General features: G+C 41.3%; 2 protein-coding genes across 6 annotated transcripts; one reads left to right on the forward strand and one right to left on the reverse strand.

The window, feature by feature from the left end:
- Nucleotides 1–2,674: 2,674 nt before the first annotated feature.
- On the forward strand, nucleotides 2,675–8,435 carry LOC106585066 (uncharacterized). Its single transcript, XM_014170826.2, has 3 exons — nucleotides 2,675–3,152; nucleotides 6,583–6,688; nucleotides 7,004–8,435. The coding sequence occupies exons 1-3, from the start codon at nucleotides 3,028–3,030 to the stop codon at nucleotides 7,382–7,384; spliced, it is 612 nt and encodes a 203-aa protein (XP_014026301.2). The 5' UTR covers nucleotides 2,675–3,027; the 3' UTR covers nucleotides 7,385–8,435.
- An 8,407-nt stretch (nucleotides 8,436–16,842) lies between these two features.
- Nucleotides 16,843–26,999, reverse strand: LOC106585067 (uncharacterized). Of its 5 annotated transcripts, none has more exons than XM_014170829.2 (2): nucleotides 26,858–26,999; nucleotides 16,843–17,724 (listed from the first exon to the last, which is right to left on the reverse strand). In XM_014170829.2, exon 2 carries the CDS (start codon nucleotides 17,661–17,663, stop codon nucleotides 17,088–17,090), a length of 576 nt encoding a protein of 191 aa, XP_014026304.2. In that variant the 5' UTR covers nucleotides 17,664–17,724; nucleotides 26,858–26,999; the 3' UTR covers nucleotides 16,843–17,087. The 5 variants fall into 5 exon arrangements, with proteins under 5 accessions (XP_014026304.2, XP_014026303.2, XP_014026307.2 ...); XM_014170828.2 differs by lacking the exon at nucleotides 26,858–26,999 and adding an exon at nucleotides 26,654–26,807; XM_014170832.2 differs by lacking the exon at nucleotides 26,858–26,999 and adding an exon at nucleotides 26,387–26,632.
- Nucleotides 27,000–27,760: the final 761 nt, after the last annotated feature.

A 27,760-nucleotide genomic window follows, 5' to 3' on the forward strand; every position in this document is an offset into this window, starting at 1 on the left:
TCAACAGGTATAACTTGATATCAAGAAACGCCTGATATCAGAAAACACCCCTAATTGCGATATGCAATTACACCCTTCTCCAATTATGAGCTGTCGGAGATGCACCTCCCCCGACGTCACTCCTCGACTTTTGTCTACAGTCGGTTGCTTTTGCCTTACCACTGAAACACGCCCACAGACTTGATTGTTGTTGACATACTAGAGCAGATGAGGATGGGCTTGATTGACAGGGCTGAGCACCAATAGATGAAGTAAAACATATTTACTAGCGGGAATTAATCCGCTTGAAGGAAAGAACCACTCACTTGATTAACCGATTAAGCAGGCATAAAATAGCATTTTATTGACAAGCAACTTACCTGGAAAATGAAATTGCACCATCGATAAATAAATAAGAATAAACTTATCACAAACAATCCGTGTGCCCTCTCACAGTGGCAACTACACTGAGTATACCAAACATTAGGAACCCCTTCCTAATAATGATTTGCACCCCCTTTGGCCCTCAGAACAGCCTCAATTGGTCAGGGCATGGACTCTACATGGTGTCGAAAGCATTCTACAGGGTTGCTGGCCCATGTTGACTCCAAAGCTTCCCACAGTTGTGTCAAGTTGGCTGGATGTCCTTTGGGTGGTGGACCATTCTTGATACACATGGGAAACTGTTGAGCATGAAAAACCCAGCAGCGTTGCAGTTCTTGACACATACCGGTGCGCCTGGTACCTACTACCATACCACGTTCAAAGGCACTTACATTTTTTGTATTGCCCATTCACCCTCTGAATTGCACACATACACAATCCATGTCTCAATGCTTAAAAATCATTCTTTAACCGGTCTCCTCCCCTTCATCTACACTGATTGAAGTGGATTTAAGAAATGACTAAATAACACATTGGTTTCTGTACCCTGTAAGCAGTCTATGAACAAGGTATGACAGCAATCCATTGGTTTCCACATGCTAACGTTTTAGCATTTGTGGCACAATCCCATTCAAGTCATGGGACGGATGCTAGCATTTATCTAAAATTGATTGTGAAGCTCAGCAAAGTCACTTATAGATGTTTTGAATAAGATGCGGGAAAATGCTAATATCGGTCTCATGACTTAAAAGGGATTTGTGCCACAAATGCTAAATCATGGAAACAGTGCCAGGGAAATAAAACCAAAGTATGGATTGCTGTCATGCCTTATCCATAGAATTGCTTACAGGGTAATTAAACCAATGTCATTTTCTAATTTGGGTGAACTATCACTTTAAAATGGATGGCCACACTGTAATATGGAAGGATGTGTCTCAAAGGCTCCATCTAGTGTAGAAGTCTTGAAGAAAGCCCAAATTATACTTCATATAAACACAGATGGTCGTTATAAAAGCAACCGTCTAGGAGCTGTAAAAAGTTAAATTACACTGAACAAAAATATGTACACAACATGTAAAAAGTGTTGATCCCATGATCTGAAAAAAAAGATCCCAGAAATGTTCCATACGCACAAAAAGTTTATTTCTCTCAAATGTTGTGCACAAATCTGTTTGCATACAGTTAGTGAGCATTTTTCCTTTGCCAAGATAATCCATCCACTTGACAGGTGTGGAATATCAATAATCTGATTAAACAGCATGATAATTACACAGGTGCACCTTGTGCTGTGCTGGGGACAATAAAAGGCCACTCTAAAATGTGCAGTTGTCACACAACACAATGCCATAGATGTCTCAAGTTGAGGGAGCACGCAATTGGCATGCTGACTGCAAGAATGTCCACCAGAGCTGTTGCAAAATAATTTAATGTTTATTTCTCTACCATAAACCTCCAACGTCTGTTTGTTTTAGAGAATTTGGCAGTATGTCCAACCGGCCTCACAATCGCAGACCACATCTATTGCATCGTGTGGGCGAGTGGTTTGCTGATGTCAACATTGTGAACAGTGCCAGCCCCATGGTGGTGGTGGGGTTATGGTATGGGCAGGCATAAACTACGGACAACGAACACAATTGCATTTTGTCAATGGCAATTTGAATGCAAAAAAATACAGTGACGAGATCCCAAGGCCCTTTGTGAGGCCCATTTTTAAGGTATCTGTGACCAACAGATGCACATCTGTACTCGCAGTCATGTGAAATCCATAGATTAGTGTCGAATGAATTTATTTAAATTGACTGATTTCCTCATATGAACTGTAACTCAGTAAAATCAATGAATGCATGGCATGTTGCGTTTATATTTGTGTTCAGTATATAATAAACATTTTACCATTTACTTTGGTCGTGACTTTACAATAACGTCATGGAAACTAAACTACAGATGCATTACGCACATTGTAGTTTGTCCGCAACATGGCACTCTAGGCTAAGCAATGCATGGCTATGGTTAGAACTTTTGATATGTCTACAAATGGAAATATCTCAAACATTTATCGCGTCCTCGCTCCTCGTCTCCTTCTCAAGACCCATTGGATGAGAAAGCCAGAAGTCCCTCCCTCTAAATGCTAAATGTGTCCAATGGGGAAAAGAGAGGACGCGAGGAGTACGTAATCAGAGATTTCAGAGAAAGGAAATAGTGATCCTAACGAGCAATGCCTGGAGGACCGTCATAACGCCTCACCAGCAGACTGTCGACCAATCGTGTTCACGTTCTATGGTGCGTCACGCGGTTGCTAAACTAATCGTAACTTGGCCATTTTCCTCGAAAGTAAGCAATGTCACGATTCCAAAGCTATACGATATTACAGACAAGTTAATTATCTCATATCTCGGAAAAGATTTGCAATGTTGTACTTCTTGTTGACGAAATTCATGCTAATGGGTTGGTTTTTTGAGCTGGCGCTTGACTGACTCCTTGAAGGAGAGTTCTAATTGTCCCAGAATCGCCCAGAATGCAACGCGCGGCCCATTGCCGGGTTGGCTACGCACACAATGGGCCTTAATACGATATCAATGGACTTTCCCATCTCCTCACAAGTATATCTCCTCCCAAGTAAAATTCCCGGAGTTATGGTTTAAACTGAGCATACACATCGTTGACATGTCAGGAAGGCGGCGGGAACTACCGTCTTGGATGGTAAGGAAGGATGAGGACAGAGTGAAAGATAAGGAGACACTGAAGAGGATAACTTCAGGCAAGAGAACAAGGAGGAAACGAGTTGAAAGGTGGGCAGTGTAGTTTCATCAAAGGACAAAGTAACCTGATATTCTTGAGATATGAAATAATACCTATACTATAGTGCCCTTACGAAAGACATTGCAGTCAGAATCAGTGGCGGTTAGACGGTGCCGTTTAAGATGAGGACGTTTTTTTTCTCTTTTTCATGAACATGGCTTTATTTCTATTACAGCATATTGGATGACTCATTCATATTCCATTCACCCAGTTCAATGTTACAGTGATAGGTTTCGGCTTACTACACGATACTCGAATTTCCCCTATACCCATCATGAGGTTGCTACAACCTAGCCTATGAATTAAAATTTACAACGTAGGTCACACAGGTGTGACACCTCTTCGCTTGTGGACTTCAATGCACAACACATCAGCTGTATGTGACCAGGCGAAAAAACCTTTCCAAGCCAAACCCCTATACACAGCCTACATCTTTGTCACTATATTAGCTGAATTATATTAGCTAAATTAACGTCATAGTCAGCATAGCTAATGGAACTAAGGCGATAGTAAGCAGTTACATCGGCGGGCCCTGGTGGCAACAATTTATAATACCAAAAGCTTTCCTTGATTTGGTTAGAGTTCCAGTGTTGTGTTGGAAAGTAGGTTGTTTCAGTAGGCTAAACTAGCTTGTAAGTGAAACTGAAAGTGGAAAAAATGACAATCACCCTCTATATATTTCTCTCTTACTTCTCCTTCATTTTGGAAGAAATGTATTTGTTAAAAACTGTTCAACTGTTGTCTTTCTCTCTTTGAGTCAACAACTCACCACATTTTATACACTGCAGTGCTAGCTAGCTGTAGTTTATGCTTTCAGTACTAGATTAAATATCTGATCCTTTGATTGGGTGGACAACATGTCAGTTCATGCTTCAAGAGCTCTGATAGGCTGGAGGAAATTGTCATAATTACTGTGTAAATCAGGGGTTCTTAAACTTTTTCAGCCTGGGACCCAAATGAGAAATTCAAGCTTTGGAAAATATGCAACTGTAAATAAATATTGGTACATTTCATTGCCCTTATGCCTAAAACAAATGCAATATAGACAAAAACAAATAACATTGAAATTAAATATCCATATAAATATCTATTCAGGTTTATTTTCCACCATTTAAAAACACTCTTACATATCTGTCTAGGTTGGAACTGTTGCTGTTAAAATACAATAAATCTTTTTCATTCTGAACTGGAATAAACTGATTGATCACATCACACAGATGTACAACAGAACACACACACAGGTAGTTTTTGATAGTGCAACTGTGACAGTATAGCTTCCGTCCCTCTCCTCGCCCCTACCTGGGCTCCTCTGCACACATCGGCAACAGTCACCCTTGAAGTATCGTTACCCATCGCTCCACAAAAGCCGCGGCCCTTGCAGAGCAAGGGGAACAACTACTTCAAGGTCTCAGAGTGAGTGATGTCACCGATTGAAACGCTATTAGTGCGCACCCAGCTAACTAGCTAGCCATTTCACACCGGTTACACTCACCCACCTTTTCTACAGCAACCAGTGATCTGGGTCACGACACCAATGTAACAGTATAGCTTCCGTCCCTCTCCTCGCCCCAAACTAGGAACCCTCTGGACACGTCGACAACAGTCACCTTCGAAGCATCGTTACCTATCGCTCCACAAAAGCCACGGCCCTTGCAGAGCAAGGGGAACAACTACTTCAAGGTCTCAGAGCGAGTGATGTCACCGATTGAAACGCTATTAGCACGCACCCCGCTAACTAGCTAGCCATTTCACACCGGTTACACAACCCTAAGTAACAGTACAGATTAAAAATAATCAGGCCTACTGTACATCTTACTGTATAAATTATTGTTGAAAGAAAGTCTAGGTTGGAACTGTTGCTGTTAAAATACAATTCATATTTTTTTATTCTAAACTGGAATAAACTGATTGATCACATCACACAGATGTAGACCAGAAAACACACACACAGCCCTTATGAGAGGTGTGTGGCTGGTTGAAGTTTTCAACAAGCATGTATATTCTGGGCTCCGTTTTGATGTACACTAAGCTTGATCATTTTTAATCTTCATCTGTACTGTTACTAGGGTTGCACTAACAGTAGCTAGCTTGCTTTGGCGAATGTTAGCTATTAGCTGTGTACAAGGCCAGGGGATTGTTTGAAAGAGAAACTCACATCTACTACGATGAGAGCTAGTTAGTACTCAATTTTTTCTGCTTATCATCACCTGTTATAAAATGACAACAATGCCTTGCTAGCTGACTTACTTTTCCATTGTCGAAGCACTGTTTCCTGAAGCATTCTGCTCTGTTCTCAAAGAACTCCCTGGGTTTGCCATCATGCTGTGGATGTTTGTCCAGGACGTGTCGTTTTATTAATTTGTTTGTTTTGAGAGACTCATTACTAAGCACTTCCCCGCACAAAACACATTGTGGGCGCTCCTCGTTATAAGTCTGTATGAAAGAGAGAGAAACTCATCGCTGTATATGCGTTTCATGACAATTGAGCCCAGTCAGAATTTGTGGCTAGCATGAGTCCATTTGATGACAACGGTGAGTGATGGCGAGTGGGAATGACAAGTCAGTGGCAGACAGCGCATCATCTGCTGCTGAACGACAGTGCTGCGTTGTGTGTGTCGCGGAGTGATCTTCAAGGAAACTACAGAAAAAAGATCTGGTAAACCGCGAAGCACACGGGCATCTCCCTCTCCCACTCGTGCAGCTGCCAAACAGAGCAGAGACCGCTGCCGAGCAGATCAATTCCTGTAATTAATTAAATAATTATAAATTTACTCTGACACGTCGCGACCCACGATTAACAGGTCCGCGACCCATACTTTAAGGCTGGTGTAAGTCTATGGAAGGGGGTGAGAACCATGAGCCTCCTAGGTTTTGTATTGAAGTCAATGTACCCAGAGGAGGATGGAAGCTAGCTGTCCTCTGGCTACACCATGGTGCTACTCTACAGAGTGCTGTTGAGGCTGCTGTAGACTTTTTGCAAAATAGTGTTTTAAGCATTTATTTGACGTGATTTATATTTAGTATAGTTTTATCTAAAAAGGATAACTTTTAAAATGTTTTACAATTGTAATTTTTATGAAATTCACTGAGGAGAATGGTCCTCCCCTTCCCCCTCTGAGGAGCATCCACTGGTCAGAATGCAGTATAGCTGCAATACACTGTACTGCAGTTATATATTGCTTCCAAGATACGTTTTTTACTGCAGTAATTTTGCATTTTATTCTGAAAAATACCAGTCAAGTACAGTTACTGCAATTTTACTGCATTTTCAAAATGGCAATCGTTTTCTGTAAGAGTGTGGTTTCAACCACTAACTTTTCTATTTTTCAACTAAAAGTAACCTGATGGCCTATTATCGGCTATATGAAAAGCATTCATTTTCTGCACATAGGACTTAATTTTCCCTCTCTTGCTGTTCAGAGTGGCTTTCTACTGCATGAATGAAAAGGAACTGGTGGAGGCAGCTGTCAGTTATTTGAATGATTTTGGAGCTGGAGAAGATGGAGCTTGTCATGGTGACAAACAGGTGATGTTCCATAGACTGATGATTCACTGAGGGGTATGGGGGGATGCAGCTAGCTAGCTTAGACCACAGTATGAAAGACCTCTAGTGGGGACCCCCAGCTGTTATTTGATCTAATCCAGAGCTAGCACACCCGATTCAACTCATCAGGTAATCATCATGCCTTTGAATAGGTGAATCAGGTGAACTAGTTCAGGGCTACAACAAAATTGTGAAACGTCTGTTGGGGAGGTTTGAGAATCATTTCTAGTGGATATAACTGAGCTATTTCTGTCTGCTTTATCCAATTCACCCTGTATATTGCATTCATTCCTACAGGTCAAAAGTAGTGTGGTGGGCTGCTCTATGAATGCAAAAAACAACTGTGTCAGGGAGAAGAAGAGGAGGCTGTCTGAGTTGGACGTGGTGGCGGAGTCCTCAGACTCTGATGCCCAGGATAGGACGTATGTCTCAGAAACGGACATCGACGTAGCCGAGGAGGACACTCTACTGTACGCTCAAAACAACAACACTCACAATAACAACATAGAGCAGGGACCTGAGGGTCAGAGTTCAGGACCAGGTCATGGTCACTACGATGCTGATGGTCCAGGGGATTTGGCTCAGGATGTTGAAGGAGCAGAGGACCACTCACGGTCACAGTCTCCCACAGCAGACGATGATTCCCTCAGGCTTGTAAGGGAGATATTTTTCACCTGATGATGGAACACTTTGAACTTTGAGATGCTTTCCTTACAAACTGAGATGGGGGGGGGGTACACAGTGAGGTCATGTAGACTAGAGTATATTAAAAATAGTCAATGGGGGCAAATGGGACCCATAACATGAATGATTTCCTTCTCTGCTAATAGTGGGTTCTTGGTATATGTTAGTAAATACATCTCAATTGAAAGCATTTAGGTTTCATCTGTGAAGTGTTTAGGCACTATGTCTTAGAAAAGGCCTTGGGCCTAAAAACTGGCTCACTAGGTGCAACTAATGATGTGTACAATATTAGGCGCAACTGCGCAAGATAGTTTCCCCTTTATTAAGAGCATTAAAAGGGCAATGACATACTTTGTAATAGAAACAAAAAATATATATAATTGTGATTGAAGAATAAAATGTGACTACCGGGATATTCTAAAGGCACCTTTATTGATGACATTTCTTTTTAAAAGCTGTAATATGTCACTTTTTTGGCGACCTGACCAAATTCATATAGAAATTACAGAAATCTTTGTTGACCATCAACATACTCTTATGATAGGCTTATGATCAACAGGCATGTCATGCACTTCACAATTTTGCAACATTGTTGACGAATACATCATGTACATTTGAGACTCGTGAGCAAAATTGGTGGTTTAACTTAACCTACTTCACCTAATAATCATTGTTATCACACTCATTTACTGGAACATGACAGTTAGCCAGAAGGTATGCAATATCTTTTTGAATTACTTAGGCTAGTGGTTGATTTATTAAAATTACTGTAGCATTTTTGTTGTCAACATTGCCGACCACAATACAGTAGGACTATAGTAGTAGTGGTCAAAGTATCTCTGTATCAGAGTTCATATTGGAAACTTAATTTGATTTAAAAATATACATTATGTACAGAACAGAACACAAACATGAAAAGACAAAATAAAGTTATGAATAGTATGTTTTCAAAAACATTATATAGACATAGTCATTTAAAATGTACACCTTTTTGGTTGATCATGTTGAACACATTGAAAAACTTGAAATAAACAAATCAAAAGTTGACTTGTTTTTCCTGACCAGCAAACAAATGTTTGCCAACGTAAACTGTTGCAGAGAGGTCAGTTAGGGGTTGCTGAACATTTCCTCTTATTTGAACACTAGGGAGGACTTGACAATCCCATGTTGGTTACCAGCAAGCCTCTCCACTGGGTTATTAGTTATCATAGGCTGTCGTCTCATCTCTTAGCTCCCGCCTCCCTGTCATCCAGGTCAGTACAGCTGCTGTAGCAAGCTCAGCATTAACAAACACACAGACATAGTACCCTGCTGTCATACCAGCCAATGACACATAGCTAAAGTGGAGCCCCACAGAGGCCCACAAGCATCAGTAGGCTGGAAGCAGCCTGACAGCTGACACTGAACCACAACACCCCTCTGTCATCACAGCAGACTGCAAACAGAAAGGCCATGAGGGCAAAGGGCACCAGCACCAGTGGAGTATACAGGCTCATAATGACCAGGGGCCTCATTTATAAAACTGCAGAGGATTCACGTCAAAAGGTGGGGTATGGATGAAACAAAGTGCTTATGAACAAAAAATATTGTGATTTATAACATAGTGCTCATGCACGTCCGATGGCGGTTTCTCCTTTATAAATCACAATCAACTCTAAATTTGGCGCACGTGAGCGAGCGTCTTGTCCCACCCTTTTAACGCCCATAGTTGCCTGTAAATAGTCAGTGAAACGCCCCTAATTAATATTCATCCACACTGACTGCATGACGACAATGACGGCAAATCCCAACAGAAAGGCAAAAATATCTATATATATTGTAGGTGAAGTTGAAGCAAGAAAAAATATATTATTTGGTGGGCATTACAAATGCCAAAAAGGCGTTAGAGTGGCAGCATGTGGCGGACACTGAATGCTGCTGGCTCAGAAGGTCGGACCCTCTCAGAAATAAAATAGTGGTCCGACATAAAAGTGGAGGCCACAAGGCGCATAGCCTTACACAGACAAAGTGTTTGTGCCACGAACGGGGGAAAGGGGACATCAGAGCTTAACACCCTAGATGAGCGATTTGCCGGTAATATAGTGGAATTCCTCCTGTGTGGAGTAGTGACGTAGGTGGAGGGGGACACGGATATGCAAGACGCATGATCCAGGTATGTAATTAGTATTCCCTCGTTTGAAAAGAGTAAACCAAATGCATTCAAGTTGTGTTTAAACATTTATTTACACAAACAATTGACATTTTCTATTGTTTTTAGTCGCTGCGTGTTCCAGTGGGGTCGGTGGTGCTGCAGCTGAGCAGGAGCTGAGTGCGCCCAGACCCGGCGGCTCCACAGCACCTCGTGTGTCACAACCCTCCAGCGGCCGTGTCCTCACAGATGCAGTCCTGCAAATGCAAAGAGACACCATCAACGCTATTAACGAGGTTGCCAAGAAGTTGAAGTGGGACAGGCACGGCTTGGTTTCTGCGGGTGCTTCTCTGTAAACCTGGGCCCACTACAGCACAGAGATCCAAGAGAACAGGTCTTGGTAACCAGAACTGGCTCATAAGCCACTCACCATCGTTGGCCAGTAAATCTTGCTGGTCTCTGAAAATTCGCTCTCTCGGAATTCTTCCAACAGTGCCAAAGCAGCCATTGTGCGTCATTACCAATTGTAATTTCATGCCTTTTTATACTCACCTATTTGATTGTCAAAGCTACCCAATTGCGTAACATCTTCAGGTGTGGTAATTACCCTGATTGTAACTGACAATGAAAGGGCCATTATCACATTGACAGTTCTGTTCAACGAACATGTGAAAACAATATATGAAACTGTGCACTCGTATCTGCCCGACTGAGGCATTGAAAACGGCATCAGTTTAAACGTAATTTGTCCTACTGTTGACATTATTTAGGAGAATACATTTCATAACATGCAAGTATTGTTTAATAATTACAGATCCAATTAAATATGATTCCCGATTAAACTGTACAACATATTTGAGGGGTTTATTTGCAAAAACAGATGTCTCCGTTTGTATTTATCCTAAATCGTGTTTTTTGTGTGCACTGTAGGGAACTCATATAATATGTGAGAGGTAATATTTCGATTTATTTTACACAATGCTATCAATTTCAAAGCATTTCTGGAGTTTGATCCTTATGCCATCGGAGTCACACATTCTCCCGTCAAGTTTGCTTTTTATAAATCCCAAAGTTTCCTATGCAACGTTTATAAATGATGCCCCAGAACCCTGAGGATATCCACTAATACACTAGTGGTGGCAGCCATGTTGTTGTATTGATCATCACAGGTAACTCCAACATCTTGTCCCTGGAAGCAGAAGTTGATAGAGGCTGATGATGGCCTCAGTAGAGCTGAACAACTGGCCTTGTAACACGATGAGGGCGTAGAACTGCTGGGTGAGGATGAAGACGAGGAAAAGAGCCACCGGAAGCCAGCAGCGTGGAGGTCTTCTGGTGCTGTGCTCCACGGTTGAGAGGTTATCACGATGCACCTGTAGGAGTCAGCGCACTTTCACTGCCTCTCCTTGCCTCGAGTTGGGGTACTGTGGAGAAAGTAAATAAATAAGATATAGAGGGGTCCATACTTGAACATCAGAAAAAGTTCATCTCAAAACCTTTTCCTCAGTCTCAAAATGTGCATCAGCCAATTACAATTGTCGTAGTTGGATGTGATAGAACTCTACATTGTAGCTGGTCCCATCAGATAATCTGCCATATTTTAGCTTTATGCTAACCTCACCAGCTGACAGTGATTATTTCCTGTAACAAATTCTACATCAGCCTGTCAAAGATCTTAAAGGCCCAGTGCAGTCAAAAATGTAATTTCCTCTGTTTTATAAACATTTCCACACTACAAGGTTGAAATAATACTGTGAAAAATAACGATAATGCCCTGTAAGTGTAAGAGCCCTTTGAAAAGACCACCTGAACTTTCAGCCTGTTTTGGTGGGATTGAGTTTCGACCTGCCTGCTGGCCAGTGGTGATACGGACAATATGGAGCTGGCGGGATTTTCTATGCACCGGGAGAACAGAGAAGCTCCGTCTGGTAAGACGAGGGGTGGGGGTGTGTGTCTATTTGTCAATAACAGCTGGTGCGTGATGTCTAATGTAGTGACATGTTGAATGCCCCAAACTGTCTGTCTAAACTACTGGCACACAGCTCGGACACCCATGCATACCCCACAAGACATGCCACAAGAGGTCTCTTCACAGTCCCCAAGTCCAGAACAGACTATCGGAGGCACACATTACTACTTAGAGCTATGTCTACATGGAACTCTATTCCACATCAAGTAACTGATGCAAGCAGTAAAATTAGATACAAAAAAACCAGATAAAAAGACCTTATGGAACAGCGGGGACTGTGAAGCAACACAAACATTGGCACAGACACATGCATACACACACGATAACATACGCACTATACATACACATGGATTTAGTAATGTAGATATGTGGTAGTGGTGGAGTAGGGGCCTGAGGGCACACAGTGTGTTGTGAATGTATTGTAATGTTTTAAAATTGTATAAACTGCCTTAATTTTGCTGGACCCCAGGAAGAGTAGCTGCTGCTTTGGCCGGGGACATTAATGCATGCAAACTTAAATCAGTTTCACCAAATTTCTACCAGCATGTCAAATCAAATCAACTCAAATTCTATTTGTCACATACACATGGTTAGCAGATGTTAATGTGAGTGTAGCGAAATGCTTATGCTTCTAGTTCCGACAATGCAGTAATATCCAACGAGTAATCTAAAAACATATATATGAATGAGTGATGGTATAGAACGGCATAGGCAAGATGCAGTATATACATATGAGATGAGTAATGTAGGGTATGTAAACATAAAAGTGGCATTGTTTAAAGTGGCTAGTGATACATAACATCAAGATGGCAAGATGCAGTAGATGGTACAGAGTACGGTATATACATATGAGATGAGTAATGTAGGGTATGTAAACATTATATGAAGTGGCATTGTTTAAAGTGGCTAGTGATACATTTATTACATCAATTTTTCCATTATTAAAGTGGCTGGACTTGAGTCAGTATGTTGGCAGAAGCCACAGTCTGATGGCCTTGAGATAGAAGCTGTTTTTCAGTCTCTCGGTCCCTGCTTTGATACACCTGTACTGACCTCGCCTTCTGGATGATAGCGGGGTGAACAGGCAGTGGCTCGGGTGGTTGTTGTCCTTCATGATCTTTTTGGCCTTCCTGTGACATCGGGTGGTGTAGGTGTCCTGGAGGGCAGGTAGTTTGCCCCCGGTGATGCGTTGTGCAGACCTCACTACCCTCAAAAGAGCCTTACGGTTATGTCACATGTGCAACCAGAGGGAAAAGAATCCTAGACCATTTACTCCACACACAGAGACGCATACAAAGCTCTCCCCCGCCCTCCATTTGGCAAATCTGACCATAATTCTATCCTCCTGATTCCTGCTTACAAGCAAAAGCTAAAACAGGAAGTACCAGTGACTCGCTCAATACGGATGTGGTCAGATGATGCGGACGCTACACTACAGGACTGTTTTGCTAGCACAGACTGGAATATGTTCTGGGATTCATCCAATGGCATTGAGGATTACACCACCTCAGTCATCGGCTTCATTAATAAGTGCATCGACGACGTCGTCCCCACAGTGACCGTATGTACATATCCCAACCAGAAGCCATGGATTACAGGCAACATCCGCATCGAGCTAAAGGCTAGAGCTGCCGCTTTAAAGGAGCGGGAGACTAATCCGGACACTTATAGGAAATCCCGCTATGCCCTCAGACGAACCATCAAACAAGCAAAGCGTCAATACAGGATTAAGATTGAATCCTACTGCACCGGCTCTGACGCTCATCGGATATGGCAGGGCTTGAAAACTATTACGGACTACAAAGGGAAACCCAGACATGAGCTGCCCAGTTACACGAGCCCACCAGATGAGCTATATGCCTTTTATACTCGCTTCGAGGCAAGCAACACTGAATTATACACGAGAGCACCAGCTGTTCTGGATGACTATGTGATAACGCTCTCGGTAGCTGATGTGAACTATACCTTTAAACAGGTCAACATTCACAAAGCCGCTGGGTCAGACGGATTACCAGGACGTGTACTCAAAGCATGCACTGACTAACTGACACGTGTCTTCACTGACATTTTCAACCTCTCCCTGACCGAGTCTGTAATACCTACATGTTTCAAGCAGACCACCATAGTCCCTGTGCCCAAGGTAGAGCGTGGTGTTTGCAACGCCAGCATGGTGTGTGCAACGCCAGCATGGTGTGTGCAACGCCAGGGTTGTGGGTTCGATTCCCACGGGGGGCCAGTACAAAAACAAAAAAATGCATGAAATGAAAATGAAATGTATTCACTACTGTAAGTCGCTCTGGATAAGAGCGTCTGCTAAATGACTAAAATGTAAAATGTAAATGATTACCGCCCCGTAGCACTCATGTCGGTAGCCATGGAGTGCTTTGAAAGGCTGGTCATGGCTCACATCATCAGCATCCTCCCGGACACCCTAGACCCACTCCAATTCGCATACTGCCCCAACAGATCCACAGATGGCACAATCTCAATCGCACTCCACACTGCCCTTTCCCACCTGGACAAAAGGAACACCTACGTGAGAATGCTGTTCATTGACTACAGCTCAGCGTTCAACAACATAGAGCCCACAAAGCTCATCACTAAGCTAAGGACCCTGGGACTAAACACTTCCCTCTGCAAAGGGATCCTGGACTTCCTGAGGGGCCGCCCCCAGGTGGTAAGAGTAGGCAACAACACGTCTGCCACGCTGATTCTTAACACTGGGGCCCCTCAGGGGTGTGTACTTAGTCCCCTTCTATACTCCCTGTTCACCCACGACTGCGTGGCCAAACATGACTCCAACACCATCATTAAGATTGCTGACTACACAACAGTGATAGGCCTGATCACCGACAACGATGAGATGGCCTATAGGGAGGTCGTCAGAGAACTGGCAGTGTGGTGCCAGGACAACAACCTCTCCCTCAATGTGAGCAAGACAAAGGAGCTGATTGTGGACTACAGGAAAAAAACAGGCCGAACAGGCCCCCATTAACATCAACGGGGCTGTAGTGGAGCGGGTCGAGAGTTAAGTTCCTTGGTGTCCACACCAACAAACTATCATGGTCCAAACACACCAAGACAGTCGTGAAGAGGGCACGACAAAACCTTTTCCCCCTCAGGAGACTGAAAAGATTTGGCATGGGTCCCCAGATCCTCAAAAGGTTCTACAGCTGCACCATCGAGAGCATCCTGACCGGTTGCATCACCACCTGGTATGGAAACTGCTCGGCATCTGACCGTAAGGTACTACAGAGGGTAGTGCGTGTAAGCTTCCTGCCATCCAGGACCTATATAATAAGCGTTGTCAGAGGAAAGCCCATAAGTTATAAACTGTTTTCTCTGCTACCGCACGACAAGCGGTACCGAAGCGCCAAGTCTAGGACCAAAAGGCTCCTCAACAGCTTCTACCCCCAAGCCATAAGACTGCTGAACAATTAACAAAATTGCCACCGGACTATTTACAAGTTAGCATGTAAGTTAGCATTTCACGGTAAGGTCTAGAACTTGTTGTATTCGGCGAATGTGACAAATAAAGTTTGATTTGTAGTACAATTTTTTTTAGGTGAGGGAGCACTACAAACAAATAGTCATAATTTCTCAATCAAATGTTGTACGACAGATGTAACCTATTGGATATCATTGTAGAATAAGCCTATGCATAAAATGCATCCTCCAATTGCAACGTCTTCCTATGCCTACACAGTCAGAAGAAAATACCCTCAAACACCAAGATAGGCATACCTAATTTCAAAGTAGGCCATCATCACTGTCAATCGTTAATGATCATTCTTCATGTTTTACCGGTGAAATGTCCAAACCGCATGCCAATCATTTGATCTCAATCAGTTTAATGGGAATAGGCATTTAGAACTTCTTGAATTACTGTTTCGTGAGCGAATTAAAGCAGATAGGGTTAAACTTTTGTAGGACTATTTTGTTTCAATGAAAGCATGCATATATCCTGCCTAGTAACCCGCGCTTTTGAGTTTTTGCTGCATAAGGAAAACATTTGTACTATTAAGCTTCAGATAAGAAATGACGGAATAGTTTGTAACATATTATAGGCTTACTATGCTACAGTATATAGGCCCTACTGTTATATTCACTTCTGTTATGTAAGATACAAAATAACCATTGTGATCTTGCGAGACATTAAGCTTTGATCTAACTTTACTAAACAAGCACCATTGTGAGAAGTGATAATCTTCTATTTTTAATAAGTGATAGGCGTAGGCCACAGATCTTGATCGCGGTGGTGAAAAGACAGCCCCGTAACCAAGTGGTCACATATCGTTCTGGGTTCCACTGCACAAGAGGGGTCTGTGGAGTTTTATGAATATCAAGGCAGACACGCGGTGCATTTGGAACCTAGATCTCTTTGGTGTGATATGGTTCATGAGGTGGATCAGTTTGACTGCATAGGCCTATGCAAGAGGTGGTACCTTTCTGTAAGCTATGAATTGGGACAGTAAAGGGAGTTCAAGTGCATCGTTCCTTCTCTTGCTAGAACTAAAGCGGTACCTGCTGTGTGCCGACGAACCTACTTGTTGTAGAATCGCAATGCTCTTTCCATTCTTACGTTTCGTTTTTGTGTCTTTTACACCAGCTTAAAACCAGAAAAATACAATTATTTTGGATATTGAAAAGACATTTCAGCGTGGTTTAGATGATACAATGATTATCTACACTGTACTTGCTTGTTTAGTCATAAATTGAAATGAGGCAAACTATTATAATTTTATCAACCAATAAATGGAGCGATTTTTGCATATTGCATCTTTAAGTTAGTTACAAGGTAATTAAAGGACATATGAAACAAGTGATCATGTAGAAGTTAACCCTTCACCAGGCAACATTGAAAAATAATACTGTCTATAAACATTTGATCCCTAAAAATTTTTTTGCAACAAATGAATTGATAGTCAAGAAACCAGTCATGCAACTGCAGCATTTTACTTCAACAGATGGCAGAGAAATAACCTGGAACATGATAGTACATAGCCTAATACCAGAATTAACATGGACCTGTTTATTCCTTAATACAAGTATTGAACACTAAAACTATAAATAAATCTTTCTTGAACATCAACACTCGATAGATAGGCTTATGATCAAAATGCATGGCATGTACATTCGTGACCCGTTTACCTAATAATCATGGTTGAAATTTGAACACACAAATTTACTGGAACATGACAGCTAGCTAAAAAAAGTATGCAAAATCTTGTTATACTACTTAGTTGTTGATTTATTAAAATTACCTTTGTGTTTTTGTCAACATTGCCGACCACAATACAGTAGGTCTATAGTAGCTACAGTAGCCTAGTGGTCAAAGAGAGCAAAGCATCTAGGTTTCAGAGTTTATATGGGAAGCTTTATTTGACTTCAAATATAAAAGTCTACGTACAGAACAGAACACAAACATGAATACAGACAAAATACAGTTATGAATAGTTTGTTTGGAAAAACATAACATAGGCATAGTCAACTGTTGCAGAGAGGTCAGTTAGGGGTTGCTGAATATTTCCTCTTATTTGAACACTAGGGAGGACTTGACAATCCCATGTTGGTTACCAGCAAGCCTCTCCACTGGGTTATTAGTTATCATAGGCTGTCGTCTCATCTCTTAGCTCCCGCCTCCCTGTCATCCAGGTCAGTACAGCTGCTGTAGCCAGCTCAGCATTAACAAACACACAGACATAGTACCCTGCTGTCATACCAGCCAATGACACATAGCTAAAGTGGAGCCCCACAAACACACAGAGGCCCACAAGCATCAGTAGGCTGGAAGCAACCTGACAGCTGACACTGAACCACAACACCCCTCTGTCATCACAGCAGACTGCAAACAGAAAGGCCATGAGGGCAAAGGGCACCAGCACCAGTGGAATATACAGGCTCATAATGACCAGAACCCTGAGGATATACACTAATACACCAGCGGTGGCAGCCATGTTGTTGCGTTGATCATCACAGATAACTCCAACATCTTGTCCCTGGAGGCAGAAGTTGAAAGGGCTGATGATGGCCTCAGTAGAGCTGACCAACTGGCCTTGTAACACGATGAGGGCGTAGAGCTGCTGGGTGAGGATGAAGACGAGGAAAATAGCCACTGGAGGCCAGCAGCGTGGAGGTCTTCTGGTGCTGTGCTCCACGGTTGAGAGGTTAACCATCACGATGCACCTGTAGGAGTCAGTGCACTTTCAATACCTCTCCTTGCCTCGAGTTGGGGTACTGTGGAGAAAGTAAATAAATAAGATAGAGGGGTCTATACTTGGACATTAGAAAAAGTTAAACCTAACATTTTCCTCAGTCTCAAAATGTGCATCAGCCAATTAAAATCCGACGTAGTTGCATGTGATGGGACCAGCTACAATGTAGTGTTCTATCAGATAACCTGCCACATGTTAGCCCTATGCTAACCTCACCAGCTGACAGTGATTTCCTGTAACAAATTCCACATCAGCCTATCAAAGATCTTAAAGGCCCAGTGCAGTCAAAAACGTGATTTTCCTCTTTCCACACTACAAGGTCAGAATAATACTGTGATTAGGATGATAATGCCCTCAGTGTAAGAGCCATTTGAAAAGACCAACAAAAATTTCAGCCTGTTTTGGTGTGATGGAGTTTTGGCCTGCCTGGTGGCCAGTGATGTAGTGCAATTCTTTTAGATGTTTTCATCAAGCTGTCATCAAGGCAAAGGGTGGCTACTTTGAATAATCTCAAATTTAAAATATATTTTGATTTGTTTCACAGTTTTTTGGTTTCTACATGATTCCATGTGTTATTTCATAGTTTTGATGTCTTCACTATTCCAGTGGTTCCTCCTTTAAAAGTTGTGTCATACTGTGGCACACCTTGCGGGCTGCTGCAGCATTCTGTGGCACGTTATCTATTTGTCAGCCATTTTTTCTGTTAACGCAAATTATTGCTAGTTTGACCACCAGAGGGCATCTTTGAGAAGCATTTGATAGTCTTCCATATAGGCATTACCAGAGAATTTAAAACCTTTTCTGTAATAACATAGCATATGGGATTGATTTTAAGAAATTTGGCTTAATTAATTTGATTAATATTATGGTGTTTCTATTCAGAGAAAAACAACAAAACGAAACCATCAGGGTTTCCATTAGGATGGGAATGGAAAATATGGTGCTGTACAACGGGAGGAAGGAGTAGGCCGTTCTTGTAAATAAGAATTTGTTCTTAACTGACTTGTCTAGTTAAATAATGGAGCATAAAAGCATAACATTTCTGCACCCTAATTTTCTAATTCTTGTCTAGCCAATACCCAAATGGAGATTAAGAGAAAATAAAAAGCTCATTGATATATCAAGACTAGTCCCCATGCTTGCCTCAGAACAGCGCGAAACGGTGCTAAAAAAGCGATTCTAACTTCAACATCCTCTTTAAATAAATAAGACCTTCACCATTTTTAACAGCACATTACTCAACACTAGTGAGCCTAATTTCGCCTACAGTATATCGAAAAAAATGTTTTTCAATGACGTGACTCTCCGCCAATAATTACATTTAGAGGATTGGAGGACTCTAAATTAATATCTAAGTGGCATTTTCTGTTAGATATTCTCACAGATCCTAAGGGGCTTTTATATAAATCTAAATTAATTAATAATACATCGCTTTGTTTAAAAAGTAACGATATTTTGGAGATTTCGTTTTAATTTTAGAGTGAGAAAAGGCAATTCTTGAACATAGGGTGAGACATTCTCACTAATTTGTAAATAAAGACAGTTTGTTATTTTGAATTATTTATTTCTGGAGAAACCTAAATTGATGATTTAGCAGACATCACTTGCTTATGTTCATGAAGATGATGAGCGATCGGCAATCTAATCTGCTGGCATCACGGCACAACATCACTCTAATTACAGTCAGAAGACACGAAGAAACTTGCATGGACTTATGGAAAGGCTCGTTAAGAAATTATATACACTGCTCAAAAAAATAAAGGGAACACTAAAATAACACATCCTAGATCTGAATGAATGAAATAATCTTATTAAATACTTTTATCTTTACATAGTTGAATGTGCTGACAACAAAATCACACAAAAATAATCAATGGAAATCCAATTGATCAACCCATGGAGGTCTGGATTTGGAGTCACACTCAAAATTAAAGTGGAAAACCACACTACAGGCTTATCCAACTTTGATGTAATGTCCTTAAAACAAGTCAAAATGAGGCTCAGTAGTGTGTGTGGCCTCCACGTGCCTGTATGACCTCCCTACAACGCCTGGGCATGCTCCTGATGAGGTGGCGGATGGTCTCCTGAGGGATCTCCTCCCAGACCTGGACTAAAGCATCCGCCAACTCCTGGACAGTCTGTGGTGCAACGTGGCGTTGGTGGATGGAGCGAGACATGATGTCCCAGATGTGCTCAATTGGATTCAGGTCTGGGGAACGGGCGGGCCAGTCCATAGCATCAATGCCTTCCTCTTGCAGGAACTGCTGACACACTCCAGCCACATGAGGTCTAGCATTGTCTTGCATTAGGAGGAACCCAGGGCCAACCGCACCAGCATATGCAGGCAGCAGAACATTCTCCACGGCGTCTTCAGACTCTGTCACGGCTGTCACGTGCTCAGTGTGAACCTGCTTTCATCTGTGAAGAGCACAGCGCGCCAGTGGCGAATTTGCCAATCTTGGTGTTCTCTGGCAAATGCCAAACGTCCTGCACGGTGTTGGGCTGTAAGCACAACCCCCACCTGTGGACGTTGGGCCCTCATACCACCCTCATGGAGTCTGTTTCTGACCGTTTGAGCAGACACATGCACATTTGTGGCCTGCTGGAGGTCATTCTGCAGGGCTCTGGCAGTGCTCCTCTTGCTCCTCCTTGCACAAAGGCGGAGGTAGCGGTCCTGCTACTGGGTTGTTGCCCTCCTACGGCCTCCTCCACGTCTCTTGATGTACTGGCCTGTCTCCTGGTAGCGCCTCCATGCTCTGGACACTACGCTGACAGACACAGCAAACCTTCTTGCCACAGCTCGCATTGATGTGCCATCCCGGATGAGCTGCACTACCTGAGCCACTTGTGTGGGTTGTAGACTCCATCTCATGCTACCACTAGAGTGAAAGCACCGCCAGCATTCAAAAGTGACCAAAACATCAGCCAGGAAGCATAGGAACTGAGAAGTGGTCTGTGGTCCCCACCTGCAGAACCACTCCTTTATTGGGGGTGTCTTGCTATTTGCCTATAATTTCCACCTGTTGTCTATCCCATTTGCACAACAGCATGTGAAATTTATTGTCAATCAGTTTTGCTTCCTAAGTGGACAGTTTGATTTCACAGAAGTGTGATTGTGTTGTTTCAGTGTTCCCTTTATTTTTTTGAGCAGTGTGTGTATATATATATATATATATATATATATATATATATATATATATATATATATATATATATATATATATATATATATATATATATATACACACAAAAAAAAAAAAAAATACACACACACACACATCATACACACATACATACATACATATACTTTCAGAACATTAACCATGTGTGCAGGTAGATATGTGTGTAGGTAGATGTGGAAAGACAGATACAAATGATTTGTTGCAAGTTGTGGAGGGGGTTTCACACCTAGCTATTAGACAATTCTTTAGTAAAGGTTGAATAGTCTATTGTTCAGCTAATAGCCCATCCTGCTACGCTTGTGAAAAAAATTATAATTTTTCCCCTTTCCACATGTTAAAGATTCTAATTGATAAAATGTTTTTAGCCACAATCGGCCCCAACCCCAATTAATACATCTGGGCATAGTCGATAGCGTGCTGGACTTCGGGCTAGAATGTTGAGGGTTCGAAACCTTCTCCCTGTTTGTTTCATAATTTTATAATGCCGGTCTCAGAGCAAATAGCCTGGATTGTTACTCCCATCTCATTCCTCGCTCTCTTCCACGCGTCATTCTTCGCTTGAGTGGCTCGCTTGTGGGCGTGCTGGCAGGATGTACTGTTTTTATTCTGTATATATGAATTACAAATCAGCCTTCACGTAAATCATGTTTCTAGTCTATTGCATAGTTACAATGTGCAATCATTGATGTTCCAGGAGCAGGAGTGGTAAACACTGTTGAAGTGTATAATTGTAATACATACATGCAGACAGCATCATTCAAAGAATGTAGTTTGATACACCTAGTTTTGGATATGACTGAAAAAAACATGCAAAATAGCAATTTTCATAACAAAAGAATATGCACAATCGTTTGTCTCTACATTAACTAACATATTCCTCTCAATTGTATTTTTTTGCTTGACTAGTTATGTTATAATTACTTAAATTTGCTTCCACCATAATGTTTTGTCAGCCATCTTTGCTGAAGAAAGTCACCAGGGACCGGTGGCTCGCGTCAAATTCATCATTCGAACCACTCGATATGATCGGTCATAAAAACCTTGGGACCCAAATGCATAATGAATGCTCTAACTCCCCCTTGCGGAATGAAGACGTGACGCTGGGTACCTCTAAGTCCCGCGGTGTAAGCTCGCAACTTTTAAAGAAGGAACCACTGTATTTTACAATGTAGAAAACAGTAAAAATAAAGAAAAACCCTTGAATGAGTAGGTGTGTCCAAACTTTTCATTGGTAGTGTACATCCATGTGTTTTTATAGGGAAAATATGGCCTATACAACATTTAAGTTGATAGTACATCGTAAAAAAAACAACATTCCTGGTGGCACACACCATTAATGTGATTGACTCGAAAACAACAGCGCTCATTAACACTCGCTTCAAGCATTTTTGTTAAGAAAAACACTGCTGGTCCATGCATGTGACAAAGTGGATGATTATAATGGTGCATATGAAACATTGTAAGTGTAGGCTTACACGTCTATGTAATATAGCCTATAGTACACATCTATGTAATATAGCCTATAGTTGCAAAAATTATTTATGTAGCAGTGTACTGGTCTGCAAGAGGGGCTCCAACAAGAAGCTCCTCATTAAATGTACTTGTAATCTTGAATTACAAGGTTTTGACTGCCCTGCTCTTCTCCTGAAGAAACCCCCTGCCGAACACCAAAACGTCACAAAATGTCGTCATAATATATGCATTAACTGTTTTGACTGGGAAGCATGCGGTAAACATTAGACTTTTGAGTGTTTTAACGATGCATCTTTCCTGCACTGGCCGAAGATGTAACCAGCTTTTCCCAAAACACCACACAGGAAGAACGTTCGCTATGTGTCGATACTGATAGAATCGAAAGAAAGGCAGCACAGCTCTCAGATCATCTTTCTTCATTTAAATCTTACCTTAATTAACATTATAATTATTCCACAATGGAGACGGATTATTCAGCTCCTAGAGCAACCTGGTCTCGGAGCATTTTGTATTATTGTGTACGGAAATCCGAGACACTCCATTAACCTAGGTGCCTTACGCTGACGTTAGGTAGGCTTTGTCTTTTAATGCAGTCATCTCGGTTTTCATTTGAAGCATATTTTTATCCTTTGCTTGTTTGTAACAATTGGAAAGACATTGGCAACTTTGCAGTTGTAGTCAATTTTGTTGTGAAGTTGTCAGTGGTAACAGAGAGACAAATATCTTGATTCTGTATAGAGGAGATAATTCTGTGTATAAAGTGACGTGGTAGGGAAAAAACGCATCTAATGACACACTTGGCTGTCCTACGAGTGGTCTAAGGCAGTCGATAAATAACAAGCTTTTTCAAGTGCAACTTTAATATTGATGGTTTTGGGAAACAGCTCAGAGATTTAACGATGCTCCTACAAATGTTCTAACAATGAACTTAGCCAAGACGCTTTTGGGAAACCGGACCCAGGTGAAAATTGGTGTGTGCTTTAGTAACTTTGATTAGCAGATGGTGACGTTCAACTGCTGTTAATGCTGCATTCAAAACAACTGGAAACTTGGAAATCTCCGACTTCAGCGTGTTCAAGGCAACTGGGAACGTAAAAAAAACAACAAAAAACAAGCTCCGACTGGGAAAAATCGTTTTGAACGTTCATCCAACTCGGAATTCCAAGTCGGAAAGTCAGGAATCTTTCTAGAGCCCCGACTTGATCACTGACGACATGATTTTACCTCGTTTTTTTTCGGAGAAATGGCGCGTTCATGTGCTAGTCCCAACTAGGAAACTCTGACATTACCAACTTGCTAACAGGTTGTAATTATGCAAGTGCCGCATTCAATGAATCAGCAAGTCAGAAATGTCTGAGTTTCCGACTAGCATGTGAATGCGGAAATGGCACCATAAAGAGGATCCCACAGAGTTTCTGAACCCAGAGGAGCAACATCACAAGACTTACGGGAACGCTTCCAAAGCAGACCAGGGTTTGGGGTTAGAGAAGTCAATACGAGAACTGAAACATTCTTCCGCTAATACAGGAGTTGTGTGTGTCCTATCAAATGAGAAAATCTCAAAATTGAAGCGTAGGACTGGCTCTTGGGCTGCATTTACACATTTTGCCACTAATTGGTATTTTGACCAATCAGGGTTGCCTCTGTAAAGGCAGCCTTAGAGCCAGTCTGTACGATATATATATATATATATATATATATATATGCAATCACTTTATATATCCCTTGAAAATGCCTACCTCAGAGACCACTATGATGACGCACCAAATGGGTTTGATGGATCGTGGGAAAAGGTTTTGTAGGCTACAGTCCAAGCTGTCTTCCAATGGTACAACTGCTGTTGACATCCAAAGATTATCCAATTTGAATAAACGCTTGGAGTTAAGGATGACAGCAGTGGTGTAGTCTACGGCGATATGGATGTCACTTATTGTTGCTATCTACATAGCACATTGATGTGAATCACTGCTGCTCTCATTTAGCTATTTGTGCCTTACGGATTGTGGTTGTTGTGGATGGCTGTTCACAAATATAAATATTTGAACCCAATAATGATTGACTTCAAGAGGTTGACAGCCTAAGTTAACGGCCTACCCTGGCCAAACCCTCCCCTAAACCGGACGCCGCTGGGCCAATTGTGCGCCGCCCTATGGGGCTCCCGATCATGGCCGGTTGTGATACAGCCCGGGATCGAACCAGGGGCTGTAGTGACGCCTCTAGCACTGAGATGTATTGCTGCGCCACTCAGGAGCCTATCAATAATTTTTTTGAAACCAGTGGACAGCGAGTGAAAAATGTGCTCTTACAACAACTGCACAGTGCGGATCCCAGCCTGTGGAATACAAGTGGGGCTTTTATTGCGCAATCTAATTCATGCTGATAAAAACATTAAATCCATAGGCCTAATGGATCCAATACAAGGTGTATCAATACTAGGTGTATGGACACATGTTCAAACTCACACACTTTTGATAGACTTAAAAGGGCAATCTGTAGTTGCTACATCCATTTTTGGACTTGGATATATATATATCCATTGATTCTTGAAGAATATAACTTATAAATGCCTCATGAGTTTAGTTCAACTGTCACTCTATGAGAACTCAAAATATAAGCTTGTTTTTCTCCAATGTTTGTAAACATTGTAAATGTAAACAATGTATAGCCTCATAACATGGTTAAAACAATAATTTTGATATGATGGATGGTCAGTCATTGCATCCATAGTTCTGTCTATTAATCTGAGAGTGGTTAAATTTCTCCATGCCCATCCCTCATTTTTTTTTTTACCAAAACAGAGGTGGGGCGATCGTTTTGTTATTGTTTCATCTGTGAATTTGCCCTTTAAACAGCTGCATATTATCAAGATATCAAAGTGTCACCAACTAAAAGTGAAACAATAGGCCTATAGCAAATGCAGAATTCATTTTTCACATGTAAATAGCATTTTCAGTAGTGCTCAAAGCATGCCATTCCATAAGCACAGCATTTATTTTTCAACTACAATCAATGAGCCAAATCAGTCCTCCATGACAACAAAATCATAAACAGAGTAGGGCTGGCTAATAAGTCCTTAGTTTTGGGGTTATGCTCAGGTAAAACAATTTGGCTAATCTATACTTCCATATTTCCAAGTCATATTCTTGAAGATCAAGGGGTATAACATTTATTGGAATGACTGGAATTCTGATAGACTTTGGTTTTTAACGTAAAGATATCATTTAATCGTATTATTATACGTAGTAGAAAGAAATGGGTTAGAAGAAGCCTACATAACCAACCCATTAAGTTAAATGTAACATCCATATATTGCCAGCTATGTAAACTTTAACATTTATTTATCCTGCAATAGATGTGGTTCAATTGGTAACATACGTGTGTCTTCTAATGCCGTTTAAGGGGAAAGTAATCTAAAAGTAACTGAATGTAATCAGATTACGTTACTGGGTTTGGGTAATTCAAAACGTGTCACTGATTACAATTTTGGACAGGTAACTAGTAACTGTGACAGATTACATTTAGGAAGTAACCTACCTGGCTATCAATCATGTTAACATTATTCAAGCATGTGATAAAATACCATATAACAATACCAATGTAATAAAAACACCAGTAAAAAAAATACCAATAAAGCTAAAAGACTAGTGGGGTGTTCACATGCTGTTGGAGTTATCGGAAGCTCAAAGTTCATACTGGAACGTTTCACTTGAACGACCTTCCAAATTGTAATTACAAGTGGGAAACTTGGAGAAAATGTTGTTACCAGAGTTGCCGAGCCGTGACGTTTCACCTTTTTAACCAAAAGATAACAAATCGTTTTTTGACAGTTTTCAATGTGGATAATGCAGCTAATTTGACCGTATTGTGAATGTTAGGTAAGCTAGCTAAATGTATATGGTTGAAGAATTGGCCCGACCTCAAAAGCACTTACTTAATCATGTCGGATTTACGACTTCCCACAAACGCCCCAGCTCAGCTGAAATCTCATTCTTGTAGGCTAATTAACTAACGTTATATACTTAAACTTACCATTTGCATGTAAAAACGTTCTGGGATAGGATACATCAAGTAATTTGTGGCGCTTAAAAAAACGCACCCGTTGAAGACATATTATGCATAAAATAAACTATAACCGTAGGAAATAGGGATTGTCTTTGTGTCCGGACAATAAACATAGGCAGAAGAACAATGACATTCAGATTTCCAAGCAAGTCTAACGGCAATATACTGTTTTATAAATACTTACATTTGAAGGTGTTACCACATCAAAGTAAGGTGAGCATACATACAACTTACCTAGGTAAATAATAATGATCGTGAGTCAAGTTGAGGTAGTCAACAGCTTTCTTTAAACAATCCTCAGCATGTGTTGAGAGCACTCAAAGTTTAGCATTAGTGCACTTTCGACTGAACCAGTTAACTGGATAAGTTAGTTTCACTTTGAGATGTCTCACGTGCTAATAAGTTTCACTTTGAGATGTCTCACGTGCTAATATTTACCTTGTGCCAGCTGATCATCATAATAATAACTGCGTGACGAATATCAACGGGACTTTCCTTGTAAACAGGTTTTGAATTGGGCTTTAAAGTAGTCCAGCAGTGAAATTGGTGATATGCTCGCTTGAGTTACTTTCACCCAGCCAACTAACGTCAACTTCATAAATGGCCTACATTTCAACAGCATAGAATAAACAATACAGAAAAGGTTTGTAGGCCATTTTATGTCCTGCACATGAGAAACATGAGCTGCCAATTCTCATGCATTGACCGTGATATACGCATTTGACCCTCTTCTCACGCTCTCACAGCACACCTCTTATATCTCATTGAAAATTACTGCTTTTATTTTTCTAATTAGTCCATTAACTTTTCAACTGAGCACCAAATGGTTTTGAAAATCGGAGCATATGCGCCTGCAATTTAACATAACTAGCGGAATCTCTATCATTGTCCTGTCTTTCCAAAGCACTGTCAAACGAGGCACATTGAAGCATTGACAGGTCTAGTTATGTAAGGCATCGAAGTGATTGGATGCATGTTTTAAAGAAACGCTCCATCGAGATTAGAGTGGCGTTGAATGGAGAGAAATAATGTTCCTGCTGAGTTTATAAAACTATAAAAAGAGCAGCACGGTAGTGCTGTTTTATTTACAATGTTGTACAGCATGGACGAAAGTCGATTTAATCCACACTTGCATTAGTCCCCTCGTTTGGTGATTGACATTTTGGCTGTGACAACGAAAAGGCAGCATATAGACAGACCTACAGTAGGTTTTAGCAGGGAAGTTTGGTAGGGTGACGGACCTTATTTGTAACTATGAAACTCATTTTGTCAAACAGATTGTGAACCGAAAAGTGTACATTTGATTCTAGAGGGGGGACTATACAAATAATTTGGTTAGCG

The sequence above is a fragment of the Salmo salar genome, chromosome ssa24 (genome assembly GCF_905237065.1).
Source record: "Salmo salar chromosome ssa24, Ssal_v3.1, whole genome shotgun sequence".
Lineage (NCBI taxonomy): Eukaryota > Metazoa > Chordata > Actinopteri > Salmoniformes > Salmonidae > Salmo > Salmo salar.